Genomic DNA, 14,821 nt, shown 5'->3' with positions numbered 1-14,821 from the left:
GAGAAGAAATTCAAAGTATATAATTGAAGATAAAAATAATACTTAGATAACTGTCATCAAAAATATTAGTCCATAAATTAAGGCACTTTTATGAAAATCCTCTTTGCGTCAATTCTTAAATGTATCTCTTATTTGTTTTTGTTTTGTTTTGTTTTCCCTCCTCCTACCCTTCAAAATTTTAAGGTGGAAGGAGATACGGTCACCTTCTCCTTTGAAATGCGGAGTGGTCGTGAGCACAACACTCCAGACAAAGCTATGTGGGGCTTTGCTTGCACTGTTCGAGCACAGGTACTCAAACGTGACAGATTCCATGGGACAGGTTCAGCTTACACTTATCTTCTGTTACATACTTTAAATCTAATAGAAGTACACCTCAAAAATGAGGCTTAGTTTTAAGATTTAAAACAGTAACAGCTTACTGATTTTGATTGTAAAAACAAGACTTTTTTACAGTGTAAAAGAAATCCATTTTAGACATTTAGCATCCTTAGCTAGAGATGCCCTGCAGCATGGTCTGTAGCATGCTCAGTGCTTTATGAAGATGTCTTACTTATCTCTTGTCATTGGCACTGGACTTGGATGAAGTCAGTAACATCTACTGCTGCTTGTAGATGAGCATTTCTCTGAAGAGATGTTTGAAATTACTCCAGGGGGTGGGGGGAACTTGAATCCCACTCTTGCGGAGCTAGGACAAGGTCTGAGATGAAAGATATGCGGGCCAAGGACTGATTGAACCAAAAATAACTTTACCACTTTTTTTTTTAATCTTGGTTCAGGGAAAAAAAAATTGCTCAAATCTTTTCTTTATTGTCTTGAGTTGTTTTTATATATTGCTTTTAATTGTTAAAGCATTATTTCAGTATACCTCTACCTAAGATATACAGATATCCTGTTTTGAAATACGTTAGGGAAGGACTTCATGGTTGATTGACTTGTGCAACTTATTGCTATTCCTACTACAGGAGTCTTCAGAGGATGTGTCAGGAGGCTTGCCATTCTTAGTTGACCTGGCACTTGGCCTTTCTGTGTTAGCTTGTTCTATGCTTCGAATTTTATACAATGGACCAGAAATTACCAAAGATGAAGAAACCTGTCAAGAGCTTTTAAGATCTAAACTATTACAAAGGTAAACAAACAAATTTTGTTTGGAGGGGTGGGAGAGAGGAGGAAAAAATATATTTATATACATATATGAATATATATGTGTGTGTATATATATGTATATATATCCTTTTCATCCATTTATCTTGTTTTTCCAGGTGCCAGTGGCAGGTGGAAGCTAATGGTGTAATATCTCCAGCCCTTACACCAAGTCCTTCTCCACTGCCTCTTACTATAGATGAAGACAGAGAATTTACATATCCTTCTGATGTTCTAGTGCCTCCCGTTGGACACTATTTTGATCTGCCTAGGATTAGGCTACCTCCAGGAATCATGATAAAACTCAGGGAAATTTCTGGACGTGCTCGGCCTCAATTTAGACCTAGTATAAAGTAAGTAGTCATTTGCTCTATGGCAGCTTGATGGCATCATTTAATGTGCTGTAAATACCTGTTTGTGAATGCGATGTCTAGCAAGTTGCAAATATGAATTGTTGAATTTTGTTCATTATTCTTGCTTAATCAGCTTGGTTTTACCTATAACCCTAGGGAAGTGATTCAGCCTGAAGTAATGGAGGAGATGGTAGTTTCATGTGTGATTAAACACTTGAATTTGGTTGATGCACTCCAGTCCCTGATAAACTTCCAGTATCAGGAAGAACATGCTGAGGAATATGATTTACTTTGTAAAATTATGGGAGAGACTTTTAAGAAGTTAAATGCCATGGAGAGACAACTACAGGTAAAAATAAAATTACACAAATAAAACATAAGAAAACATAAGTCTTCTTGTTTGTTTGAGAATAAAGGTGCATTAAGAACATTTTAGAAACCTAAAAATACAAAATGTATATTTTTTTCTTTAAAGATCTCTTCTATTTACTAAGATGAACAGGTACAGTAAGTCTTATTTTTGTTTCTTTATTAGAGTGTGGCTGAACTGGAACAGAAATGGCAGAATGAGGTAGATGATGCCATGCATGGAAAGCTGGAGAACAATGTTCCATTCTTTTATGATTATCACTTCAATGAGGTAAGCATTGCGGCTGCTGTATGTGCTCATGCTTTAGGCTGCTCTTTCAATACATGTTCATCCCTTTCCTTTGCTTTGATTAGAGCAAGATGAAGGAACTGGAACTTCTGTGCTCAATGAAAGAGGTTTCTTTTGATGGAAGTGATCTCGAGAATGTGGTCCTGGCGTTAAGGTTAGTAGCTAGATGTTGAGTGCACCATTTTAAGCAGCTGTGGAATTTCTGTGAGTTCTGTAAGAAGGTGTGCAGAATTAAGGTTGCATATGTACATAAAATACTGAAGTTGGCCCTTCAATCTCATTATACCATCTGACACTTAATGATGTGAAATAGAAGCTGGCACTAAATGTTTTCAAAACAAAAAAAAAGCTTGTAGACCTATGGAGAAAAAACAATTTTTGGAATCGGAAACAATCAGATGAACTTCTAATCAGGGATACAGATACTTAGAAACTTAATTTTTCTGTCTGTCTAGCAATATGATTAAAATTTTAGAAACACTTGTCCTAAGTAATTAATATTAGTACCTACAGCTGGGAATACTTAACAAATCATCTAGTTAGTTCTTTAATTTTTGTTCTGCTTTCTACTTTGGCATAAAAAGTAGTTTGACACTGTGTCTTCTTTAAAATAACTTTTCTCACAGTTTTCCAGAAGGCAGTACAACGTAACTGAGTCTTACTCTGTTTTCCTTTTTCACAATATCAGAGAGAAATTTTTTCAAGAAGTGAATTCACTGATTCAGAGGACTTATCATCCCCTAGCAAAAACCAAAACATTAGTTAAGAGCTTGATGAACAGAGCAGAGCTGTTATTACATGTCACTATTGCAGCACAGTCTGGCATCACAAGAAGTATATCTGGTACCCCTGCAGAGACTCCAGGTAAATATCTCATTACCAGCATTGTTCTTTTTTTCTTCACCCCTCAAGATATAGCCCATCCAGTCTTTTACTGGAATGTCCACAGTGATTTTTAAAAGCAATTAGTAAATAACCTACTACACCAGGAGTAATGTTCTTTCACATTGTATAATGTTGCAGCCTGTAAATCAGCATCTGAAACAAAAGTGATATCTCATGCAGTCCGCCAGCCCGTCTTCCTTCGCAGTATGTCAGCACCATCTGACTTAGAAATGATTGGTAACGAAGATATTGAGTTTGCTAGATCAAGTCAAAGGTATACAAGGCTTTATTCTACTAAGCTGCTGTACAGTGATGTGGCCTGTGTTGTTATGTGATATGCTTGCAAAGTTTACCGTTATTTTTGTTGTTGTTGTTTTAATTGGGTCAATGTAACTGGAACTGTGCCTAATTATTCTATGTTCTCATAGGCGACGCCACGTTACCAGCCACAGAAGTAGCTCTTTCACTCTTCTGCAGTCACTGACCATTGAGGATAGCAGAGATAAGCCTACGTACAGTGTCTTACTGGGGCAACTGTTTGCTTTCATTGGAACAAACCCTGACCAAGCAGTGAGTCATTTAAAATGTTCTAAATCCATTATATTTTCAAATTCAAACCTCCATGCTTATGGGAGGTGTCTTGTTTGTGTCATTTAACAAGAAAAATAAATAAATGTAATATCTCATAGGTATCCAGCAGCAGTTTTCTGCTAGCTGCTCAGACCAGGTGGCGTCGTGGGAACACAAGGAAGCAAGCCCTAGTGCACATGAGAGAGTTGCTGACAGCAGCTGTTCGGGTTGGTGGTGTGACACATCTTGTAGGCCCAGTGACCATGGTACTTCAAGGAGGACCAAGGTTTGTTTGTTTTTTTCTCTAAAAATAATTTAAAATTTTGGTCTCTGTAGAAAGTAGCAAATTGCATTGCATAGAACAAACTGTGAGAAGTGATTAGTTGTGTGGGCTTGAGTTTGCAGAACTAAGCTTTTAACAACCCCTTATATTGCACTTTCTGGGGTGAAAAGGTGGAAGCTTTTAAGAAATACTTCTATTTGGCAGTAAATGAACTTTTCCTTTCATACTGATGTGACATTCACAGGTGGGTTTATAGGGTATCTTATTACCTTGGCTGATACTAAATTCACTTCAATTAGGTATTAGTGTAGATATAGCCAATACTAATACTATCATCTAAATATTTTGCAATTATTTTGTTTGTAATCAAATTTCAGTTATGTCTCAGGTAAAACTTACTACCTTGTTTACATGTATCTCACATTAAAGCATTAAATAAATTACTTGCTGTTTTGATTCTAAATCTTCCTTGGGTAGTTCTTAATATATGATAATTCTTTTAAAGCTATATTTGGAAACTCATTTTATTTAACCTAGAAAATTATGATTTCAAATGTCTTGCTGCTAACAGAATTGAAGAGCTCACGTGTGGCGGGATGGTGGAACAAGTCCAGGAAGCTTTTGGAGAGACTATGACGTCAGTGGTCTCACTCTGTGCTCGCTACCCCATTGCTTGTGCAAATAGCATTGGCCTCTTATGCACTATACCTTACACAAGGTACGAAAATATTTCCTACAGAAAGGGAAGGAAAGGATCTGCAGTTGTCCTATAAGTTTTCCTATAAGGAGAAGTGTTGAATAGTATACTTCCTTTTTTCATAACGAGGAGTATCTGAGAACATCCTGTTAAATTGTCTCAGCATACAGAATTTCATCTGGGGAGGGGAAGGGAGAGGCAAAACCATCTAATTCTTCTGTTAACTCGGCAATTAATTATTTTGCAATTTCGTGATTATCTTTGAGTCTGTAGTTACTGACTGAAAAGTTACTTTGGTAAAGTCTGAATTTCTCTTCTGATACAGGAGCGAAGAGAAATGTTTGGTACGGAGTGGCCTGGTACAGCTTATGGACCGGCTCTGCAGTTTAAGCAGCCAGACGGAATCCAGTTCGAATGAAAAACAGACTAAGAAACAGAAGGTGGCCACCATGGCTTGGGCTGCCTTTCAGGTGCTAGCCAATCGATGCGTTGAATGGGAGAAAGAGGAAGGTAGGGACGCTGCCAGTTGTACTTTTGTTGTGTGCTTGAGAACTGTCCAAGTGCATGAGAAGTGGTGTGAACATGTATTTAAAATAGGGCATTCATTCACTCACTTCAGTAGTGTTTGGGTTCCTTAGAACATGCAAATGGATATAAAAGAAGTTTTCTTGTTGGTGTTGTGTGGTTTGTTTTGTTTTTTCATGCTAGCTTCCCCACCATCACCTTGTGTCTGTTCCAGATTTATTGATTGGATGTTGTATTAGGCTTTATTTTTAATTCAAAACATAAAATTTTATGTTTCTATGTGCTGGAGCAAAACAAAAATATTTTTGACTATTTTCAGTGTGTGGAGAAGGAACCTGTAGATAGGTACATCCATTTTTGTTACTTATAATTGCGTGTTCTTGAATTACTTTTAAAGGTGGTTCAACAGAAGCTGTTCACTCTGGTCTGGCTCGTCAGGTCTCCAGCCTTCTTACCAATCACCTTGCACGAGCCACAGAGTGTTGTGGTAATCAAGCTGCAGGAAATGATGCACTTCAAGATGTTCTCAGTCTTCTTAATGACCTGTCAAGGTACTAGGCCTTTGTTTCTGGAATATTTATATTTTTTCTGTGTAAGAAAGCAGGTGGGGGTTCTTGTTTTTTTTTCTGACAGTAGTGAAAGTAAAATAACTTTCAAACCATTCTGAAACCTGACTATAAACTGACACTTTTTTCAGTCTTAGTGTTTAATCAGTGTTATCAAATGTTATGTAAGAACTGTTGCAGATCAAGTCTTGTCAGATGCATTTTTTAAATATATCTTTTAAATAATAAATTCATTTGTTTTTCATTTCAAGATCACAATCAAGCATTCCTTTTCTTTTTTTTTTTTAACAGCAGTTAATTAGATTTTTTCCTCCCCCTTTCAGGAGTCACATAGGTAAAGCAATCCTGAGCCAGCCAGCCTGTGTGTCCAAACTTCTGTCACTTCTCTTGGATCAACGTCCTTCTCCAAAATTGGTTCTTATAATCCTCCAGTTGTGTCGTGCTGCACTACCTCTCATGAGTGTTGAAGACTGTGGAAATGTGGAACTGCCTCCCTGGAGTTACTCTGTACCCTCACTGAACAGTGAACAGGATGATCCAAGTGACCCAGCCTCCAAGATCGCGTCTCTGCTCTTAGCAAAGCTGGCAGATTATGTAGTACCAGGTACCAGCATCTTTTGGTGTCATGCTAATTTGAGAAATTGCCAAGCAAGTCCTCTTCCTGCAAAGAGCTTCTGTGTTGACAGAAGGCTTGCGTAGGAAAAGGTATATGATATGTTGGTGTTCAAAGTTTATGATATTTCTGTAACATTTCTATCTGCCACTTTTAACTGTTTTCTGACTAGAATCTATGTCACAGCGACAGATGCATCTCGAGGGTTTTTTAGCATTAGTTTCCAGGCCAAGAAAGTTTGTTAATAGCACTCATACTATCTATTTGTTTATTCCTTTCTAATTCAAGGATGCCAGACAGTTCTTTCTCCAACTGCCTCTGAACCAGATACTGCTTTAGCAAAAACCAGCCCTAAGAATTCCATAAAAGGCGATAAAGATCCTGGAGAAGAAAGTGAGGCAGTGGATGGCAAACTTTCTATTTTTATTCATAAACGGGAAGACCAGTCATCCCATGAAGTGCTTCAGCCATTACTGAGGTAATCTTAACTCATTGGATTAGAATTAACAGCCAATTCCATTTCTTTTTCTCCTTTTTTCTTTAAGTGCTGCAGCTATAGGAAAAAATGCATCCTAGACATAACAGTAAATGGGAAAGCAACAAAATGTCTTCCCAATGTATCGTATTTCCTGGTAAAGAATAACAAAGTGCAAGAATTGTCTATAGGGCTTATGCAGAGTATACTCTTACCTGGATTAATATGCACATCACTATACTGAATTTCTGGAAGGGCAGCATCAGAGAGGATCTAAATGTTTCTTGAAGTTTTCTCTTGTAGAAGACTACTGGTTAGAGCAGCACAGCTAAAACAGACCAGTGTATACAGATATGTAAAAGAAAGAGGAGGATATGTAAAAGAAAGAGGAGGCTGTGATGGAGCATGACTTGTTTTCTTTTTGGCTTGCTTACAAGCTATGTAAAACACTAGCAGAAGAACATTTTGCTCTATCTGTAAAAGATCGCATGAAAAGTTAGCTACTTAAATGATCAGTTTTTCTGATGGAATATCTTGTTACAAATATTAGACTGTAGGACTCACAGAACTATGGGGAAAAATGGCTTTAAAAGTTTTGCTTTTAATAAGGCATAGACTGGATAATAACTTGCTAGCTTCTTCAATATTCTTCAATAGCTTCTTCAGTATTCTTAGTATGCAGTCATATCTGCCTAGATTTGTCAAATAATCAACATTATCACCTTCTGCATTTTGCACTGTTTGTCTCATCTCCTCCCACTCTGTCAGTTTTGTACCCATGCTTTAAAACGACACTAGAAGATGCAGTTGTTGGATACTCTTAGATGAAACTTTAACTCAGCACCCTTAGGCATTTGTGTTCAGTAAAAATCAATTTTGTTAGGCTTCTTTTTGAGGAGAGAAGGGTTAAATTGCTAGCAAATAACTGCATTCAATAGCTGTTAATTCCAGTTGTAAATTACAGTATAATTGTGTATGTTCTAATTGATATATCAAGTGTTTCTGTTGCTGTTGAGCAGTGTAGTTGCAAGGGTTGCTTTGAAATCATTTAAAAATAAGCATAATACATTAAATTGGGCTGTATAATTGAGATTTTTTTTCCACCAACATAAGTAAAACTAATGTGTTTTAATTTTCACTCTAATAGTAGCTCAGAAGGTCGTCCATTTAGACTTGGAACTGGAGCCAATATGGAGAAAGTGGTGAAAATGGATCGTGACATGACTAAAGTAAGGAAAGAAATAGAGAAATACTCAAAGTCTTAAAAACTGGTGGCCAGCCAGAGCTCTGTTTTCAATGATGTTAAATCCTCTGTTACATGTTGTTTCTTTTTTTTAGCTTACAAAACAGTTTAGAAGGAAAACTCTATATAAATGTTAGCTTTAGAGAGTTATTGACATAAATAGTAACAAATGCTGAAAAATAATACTTTCTCTAACTATTGTAGGTCATGTTTAAGCTCCTTTAATATTCACGTTCCATAAGTGTTTAATGCCTGTTCTTGGTGTGAACTTTAAGCTACCTATTTAAACTCAGTTTTTATATATATTTTCAGACATACTCAAGAGAATTTTTACAGAAATATTCATGAGTACTTATTTGCTGGTTTTTTGTGTGTATTGTTTTCTGGTCAGAGAAGAGAAGCTATTATGCTAAGAATAGAACACCTAAACACACTGACTCCACACTAATACCTGATCTTTGTATATGGGAGAGAAAAAAAGAGTTTGTCTCATGACTGGTAATGCATACAGAGGAGGATGTTTTGATGTGTTCCCAGTGCTTTTATGTATTCAGGAGTAGAGTTAAATGCCAATACACTGTAACTAAATAGAACTAACATTATTTCTCTTATGACAACTATTTTCAGAGTGGCTGCTGTGAAGTTATTACAGAAGAAGCTGCTGCAGCTCTTCGCAAGGCAACTAAGTGGGCACAGTCTGGTCTGATAGTTAGTGTTGGGCCACCCATAGAAGCTGTCAATCCAGAAACAACTAGTGGGATGTCCACTGGGGACAAAAAGAAGACTGCACAGACATCTATTTGCAGAGAGAGAAATTCTGAGCTTGCCAGGTTAGGTCACTTTGATTCTATACTTAGAATACATTCTACTTTTTTTTATATATTCTGGTATTTGTAGCACTCTCAAAAATAGTTTGGAGGTTCATAAACTTCCCTTTTTTGTGCGGTATATTGTTGCTGGTAGCTGAATGTTCCTTCCTTCTATTGTTTTGCAAATTTTTCTTTTCTTTGTGTATAGGACGGACCCTGTAAGACCATTCATCAGTGGTCACGTTGCAAACAGCATGGCAGCAGAGGTGATCGCTTTGCTACATAGCTTGTTGATGGCACCAGAATCAAATGCAGCTCAGATATGGACAACAACTGCTGAAAAAGTAAGCAAGCAGAAGATCAGATACCAAACTGTGCACCAAGAATACATTCAGTAATGAAGGGAACTTAATTATCAGCAACCTGGAATAGTTCAGGAAACTGCCATTTTGTAACATATTGAACCAGGATGTGTCATTTGCATATATGTAGTTATCTTGCCTTTGCTAGGTAGCTACTCTGCCTTTGCTATGGAGTCCTCTCTGGCATGGCCTTTGAAGGTCTACAGCATTGGCCAGAAAATACATGGTGTATTGCTTTTATGTTCCTCTAAAAGCTTTAACACATAATCCGTTGCCTAGGCTAACTCCCTGAGTGAAGACTTCTGCTAATATTGTGTGTATATCTCTGTGATTCTAAAAGTTATTAGGGAACAGAGCTAGCTTTGATGGTATTCGCACTTCAGAGGACTTAGAATATTCTGAGTTATATAATTCTCTTTGAGAACAAAAATAATTCTTCTGAGACTGTGTGGGCTGGAGGCTTGGGGTGTTGGGTTTTGTTTGGATTGTGCTTTGAAGTCATTATCTGGTATTTCTGCTTCTGTCTTCAGGTTCTGTCTCGGGCTCTGATGTACATTCCACAACTTGGGAAATATGCAGAGAGTATTTTAGAGAATGGGAGTAGCAGTGGAAGGAAACTTGCTAAACTTCAAAGAATTGCTCGACAGGCAGTAGCTGCCCTTTGTGCTCTGGGTGGCTTTAAGGAGACAATTAAAATAGGTTCTGAAGTTCAGGTAATCTTCTGCCTTTCACATTTTGTACCTTTAAATGACAACTTATGCTTTTGACCATGTTTTGCCTGCACTGGTATAACTGAAGCAGTGTGCAGATTGCCTGCAATTGTGAAGCAGTTTCAGTAACACTTACGTGGTGACTGCAGTTGTATGTTGAGTTTCTGCGTGGTGTTAAGCACTCCGTGTTTCTTGTTTGTGAAACCATAAATCTTATGTAAACCTTCTTTGGTTGTAGGTTTTAGGTAAAGGAATAGCAGGAAGCATTGGAGTTGTGGCATCTATTAATGAACAAGAAGGTATAGCAACGGTCAAATTTCCACCTACCAGTATAGACAGTAGAAAGACCTCACAAGCATCAGACACATTAACTATTCCATTGTCTAGGCTCTGTGTTCCAAGATCTGAGGTACGGTAGCCTTAAGAATCTGATATAAAGTATAATATCAGTTGTATTTTGGTTTTTGTTTTGTCACAGCATACTGGCAATTAATCTGCAGCATGTAAAATGTCTTTCATCTTTGATTAAAGATGGCTTGTGAAGTTTGCCTCATTTTAACCATCTCTTAATATCTATATTTAAGTTTTCATGCAAGTAACATAAATATTCACCTTTTGGTGCTTAAAGATGTTCCGTTGCATACTGTGGTGGGGTTTTTGTGTGTGTGTTGTTGTGTTTTGTTGTTGTATTTTTTTTGCTTGCTTTGGTTGGTGGTTTGGTGCTGTTTTTGTGATAGTACAAAATGAGAATTAACTCCAGGTAATAAAACGCCCTCATTTCTTAGAAACTAACTACTTGAATTTAACTTTTTACCGTGCCCCCCCACCATCAGGCATTGCCTCTTCATAAACTGTCCATTACTGAGAAGGTAGTACAGGCAGTCCAGTCCATGTTGCTTCCTCAGGAGGGAAGTCTATCTATTCACACCTCACTTCCTGCAACAGGAGATGGCTCAACTCCAGTAATGGCAGTGGTCCGGCTTCTTGCTGAAATAAGAACCAGGTGAGTTGTTGTTTTTCTGAAGCACTCCAGTCTGTTTTGTTGACGTCCAAAAAATGTTCAAGTAAATTGCACGGGTTCTTGTTTTCTTCCTCTGTTGGTACTGACATGTGACATCAGGGGACAATGCAAATTTGTTTGCTTCCTTAAGTACATTTAGTGCCTGGATGTTCTCAAAAAGAGCACCAAAAATGAAGTGTCCTCTGTAACACTGGCAATGTACTGAGCAAATGCTTTATGCAAGTAAATGCTAGGAAGCAGACAAAAGCTGTCACTGGAAGTTCCAATGGGTAGCTAAGCATCCAGATTAAAAAAAAAAAAAAAAAAAAAGATCAGTAAACATTCCGTCTTCTTTTAAAAACAGTCCTGAGTTTACTGAATTCAAAGTTGTCTTTACATGTATTGTACTCTTTTGTAATACTTTAAACATACTATTTTTCCATTAAGAGCATGCCTGGTGATGGCTCAGCTGTTAGAAGACAGCTCGTTCTGTGAAGAATTCATTCAACAGTGTCCAGCTGCTGTAGAAGTTCTTAATTTAGTAGCACAGGAATGCAGCCCTGGTAGGTATTCAGCACATTCTTGCAGCTTTGTCCTGTTCAGTTCAGAGATGTAACTGTTCTTAAAATCACTTCCATGTTTTGTCCTCCAGCTACTTAGTTTATGATAGCTAGTACAGGACAGCTGTCTTGTCAGTGGTAGGTCTGTTGTAATAGTAATACAAGGGTAGCTAATAATCAGGCTAAATCATTTCAACATTCGGCATAAAATTCAGGCCAGAATATGATTATGCTGTTGTCACAGGAGATGCAAGCCCTGGGACTAGCTCTTTAGTACTATGCTTCTGAAGTCTCTTTACTGCTCTTGCCTCTATTTTAAGCTACTCTTTATTCTTTGAAAATATCACTGATTTCTATAAGATCTCACGTAATAATGTATTTACTTACCAAATAGAAATTAAACAAGAGGAAAACCATTGCTTGTGTAAGATTGGATTTTGTCATTGATTTTGTTAATTAGGTGAGAGAGACTTTTTAATTACATATCTTAAAATGTAAGTGACATATTTGTTTCTATTACAGTTATAAATGTGGAATTGTTGGACTTGAAGTTACTAGTTTTGCTTGGAACCTCATGACTTGATTTGGTTTGTTGTTTACAGGGGAGAGGCTCGTTGTTGTAGAAATGCAGTGTGAACGGTTAAGAATGTTGTATCGTGACTGTGCTCGACCTCCACCTCCTCCACTCCAAGCAGACAGAAGGCAGGTGAGCACAGAAGCAGTGATGAGTATTCTGCCCCTTGCAAATGAAGTCAGCCACTGAGTGCAGAGGGTCTGCTTGTGGTGTTGGAGTCAAAGCGGTTGGATTTTATTTGAATATTTTAATATGAATTTGTGTAATGGGATGTGATTTCTTGTGGTTGAAGTTTTGGTAGTTGCATGTGCTGTCTTAAATGTGAATTTCATAAAATAGTGTATCATCGGATTTTGCAAGATGACTTCAAGTGTAATTAAAGTCAAATGTTCTGTTCTCGTTTACAGCCCAAAGAAATCACTTGGAGCCCATCAAGAGTGTTTCCCCCTGTACGAGCATGCATGTTTTCATCACATCTCACAGCTGTGACATTTTTGGCTGATCCTAGTGCTGGTGGGGGACTTCCTCGGGGCACATTTATTTATGCCACTTCGCCAGTTCCAGTGCAGGTAAGAATTCACAACCATACAACAGCTTGGTTTACTTAATATTCATTCATGCATGATAAGACAGACAGAAATTTTTCTATTTTACCTGTATCTTGCAATTAACGTTTTTCTATTATTTCTAGGCACCATCATTCTACTGGGAAATTGAAATAGTTTCCTATGGAGATACAGATGATGACACTGGTCCAATAGTTTCATTTGGATTTGCTACAGAAGCAGAGAAACGGGATGGAGCTTGGACAAATCCAGTGGGCACCTGTCTTTTTCACAAGTATGTTAGAGATGTACATCAAAAATCAGTTTTGCTCAGTAAATTCATATGCTCCTTAGAGAGAATATTGTAAGCACATTGTGGTAAGCAACATGTACAATTTAAATGAAATACTAAAGTGATTAACTAGAATATTTCTTTATCAAAATAACAAATGTTGAATTGCCTCTTGTCAGTATTGTGGGTATGTAGACTTCAACTGCTATCAAGTTGTAATCCATATTTGTTTCAGTGCTCTTTCTAATAATAATCTTTTTGTATTAATTTTTAGCAACGGGCGAGCAGTGCATTACAATGGGTCCAGCTTGCTACAGTGGAAGAGTGTTAGATTGGATGTGACTCTTTCTCCTGGTATGTAAGAGTACAGCTAATTTACTTAACTGGTATATCAAAAAGAAATCTCCTAAATGTAAGAGAAACTGGATGAGAAAACAAATAAATCCATGCTGTTCTTTTGGTGATTATATATTTTGATAGGTGATGTGGCTGGAATTGGGTGGGAAAGAACAGAAGGAACTCCACCTCCTCCAGGACAGCCAGCTAAAGGCAGAGTTTATTTTACGTATTGTGGGCAGCGACTTGGGCCATACCTAGAAGATGTCTCAGGTGGAATGTGGCCGGTTGTCCACATTCAGAAAAAGGTAAGCTTTGAACATAAATATATTGATAGATATTGAGATATTTATATATCAATTTTGATGCATTAGATAACATCCTACTAAAGAGGCTGAGATAAAACTAGCCCAATACATAGTGCTGAATATATAATAACCCTTCCACAAGCATTAGGTAAAGCAGGCTCAATACTTCCTCTGTAGTATTTCCATCTATAAAATAGTAGTGATAGTTTTTACCTTTCCTGAGTTAGGCTGAGTTCTCATTCCCTTCCCAGTATTTGTTTTGGAACTTTTTGCCCTTGAAGACACTAACCATGCAGCTGGCTTGATGAGACTGCACTATTTTGTGCTAGTAGCCTTCCTATTATTATTCCTTCCCAGCAGTGACCTTGCCATGAAATATGCTGTATCAGGAAGCTAGATAAAAGAGAAGGTTCAAAGTTGGCAGCTTAATGCCCTCCCTGCTGCATCCAGTTTATAGCTAGCAATGCTGGGAAAAATGTGTTATGGAGGAGTGATCAGCTTATCCTTTTGGCTGAGTTCTTAAAGAGCAAAGAGAAGGACCAAAACAACCCACAGATAATTTTAATTCTTTACCTGCATCTTGTTCCAGAACACGAAAGTCCGTGCTAACTTTGGATCTCGCCAATTTGCCTATGCTGAAGGACAAGCTCACAGGAATGCTGCTGATCTGTGTATTGACCTAGCTGAAGAAATAAGCGCCAACTTTGAAGCATTGCCTTTTGCCATGGCTTCTGATAGCGATAATGATGCTGGCACCAGTATAGCTTCTGATCCTGGGACCCATGGACCTCCCTGTAGAATTGCTGCTGTTGCAACAGCTCAACAACGTAAAGTGATGATTAATTTTTTTTTTTAATGTTAGAGAAAAAATTACAATTGATTAAATAGGATTTAAGCAAATCCTGACTGCATTTCGTAGGTACTGCCTATTTAGGTAAAGCAGCACAATAAATATTGGAAAATACATGCTTATTTAATTTAAGACAGCAATTTAAAAAAAAAAAAAAAAGTTACTACATCCTTCCTTTATATGGATGCGATATATTTCAAAAATCTCATTGAGTACTTTTACGTGCCTTCTAGTTTGCTATAGTCTGATGATTTCCATGTGTACTTTACAGAATATGACAGTGACACATCTTGCCACTATAAAATGGAACTAAGCTACGAGAACTTCATCACATCAGGGCCTGATCCTCATCCCCCTCCTATTGCAGATGATGAAAGCGATGATGATGACGATGATGATATTCCCAGGGTAAGCAATGTGGCAAGACCTGCCTGCTCTAACTTGTAGTCTGAATATGGATCTTGTAA

General features: G+C 37.5%; 1 protein-coding gene across 3 annotated transcripts in view; it reads left to right on the top strand.

The window, feature by feature from the left end:
• Nucleotides 1-14,821, top strand: part of HECTD4 (HECT domain E3 ubiquitin protein ligase 4) — a 70,484-nt gene that overhangs the window by 34,272 nt on the left and 21,391 nt on the right. For all 3 annotated transcript variants that reach the window (XM_084297318.1, XM_084297319.1, XM_084297320.1), the window contains 29 exons: nt 184-288; nt 963-1,126; nt 1,260-1,493; nt 1,650-1,842; nt 2,029-2,133; nt 2,217-2,305; nt 2,840-3,015; nt 3,175-3,310; nt 3,465-3,606; nt 3,726-3,892; nt 4,461-4,607; nt 4,912-5,096; nt 5,509-5,662; nt 6,001-6,281; nt 6,579-6,768; nt 7,913-7,994; nt 8,636-8,838; nt 9,026-9,161; nt 9,710-9,892; nt 10,128-10,298; nt 10,723-10,892; nt 11,337-11,452; nt 12,052-12,155; nt 12,431-12,592; nt 12,715-12,863; nt 13,135-13,214; nt 13,341-13,504; nt 14,094-14,331; nt 14,626-14,762. In XM_084297318.1, the coding sequence (XP_084153444.1) occupies nt 184-288; nt 963-1,126; nt 1,260-1,493; nt 1,650-1,842; nt 2,029-2,133; nt 2,217-2,305; nt 2,840-3,015; nt 3,175-3,310; nt 3,465-3,606; nt 3,726-3,892; nt 4,461-4,607; nt 4,912-5,096; nt 5,509-5,662; nt 6,001-6,281; nt 6,579-6,768; nt 7,913-7,994; nt 8,636-8,838; nt 9,026-9,161; nt 9,710-9,892; nt 10,128-10,298; nt 10,723-10,892; nt 11,337-11,452; nt 12,052-12,155; nt 12,431-12,592; nt 12,715-12,863; nt 13,135-13,214; nt 13,341-13,504; nt 14,094-14,331; nt 14,626-14,762 (4,563 nt within the window). The remainder of the gene's footprint in view (nt 1-183; nt 289-962; nt 1,127-1,259; nt 1,494-1,649; nt 1,843-2,028; nt 2,134-2,216; nt 2,306-2,839; nt 3,016-3,174; nt 3,311-3,464; nt 3,607-3,725; nt 3,893-4,460; nt 4,608-4,911; nt 5,097-5,508; nt 5,663-6,000; nt 6,282-6,578; nt 6,769-7,912; nt 7,995-8,635; nt 8,839-9,025; nt 9,162-9,709; nt 9,893-10,127; nt 10,299-10,722; nt 10,893-11,336; nt 11,453-12,051; nt 12,156-12,430; nt 12,593-12,714; nt 12,864-13,134; nt 13,215-13,340; nt 13,505-14,093; nt 14,332-14,625; nt 14,763-14,821) is intronic.

This window comes from Netta rufina, assembly GCF_964035555.1.
Source record: "Netta rufina genome assembly, chromosome: 17".
Taxonomy (NCBI): Eukaryota; Metazoa; Chordata; class Aves; order Anseriformes; family Anatidae; genus Netta; species Netta rufina.
Note: the sequence above shows the minus strand (reverse complement) of the source record. Positions and strands in the feature narration are given on the sequence as shown.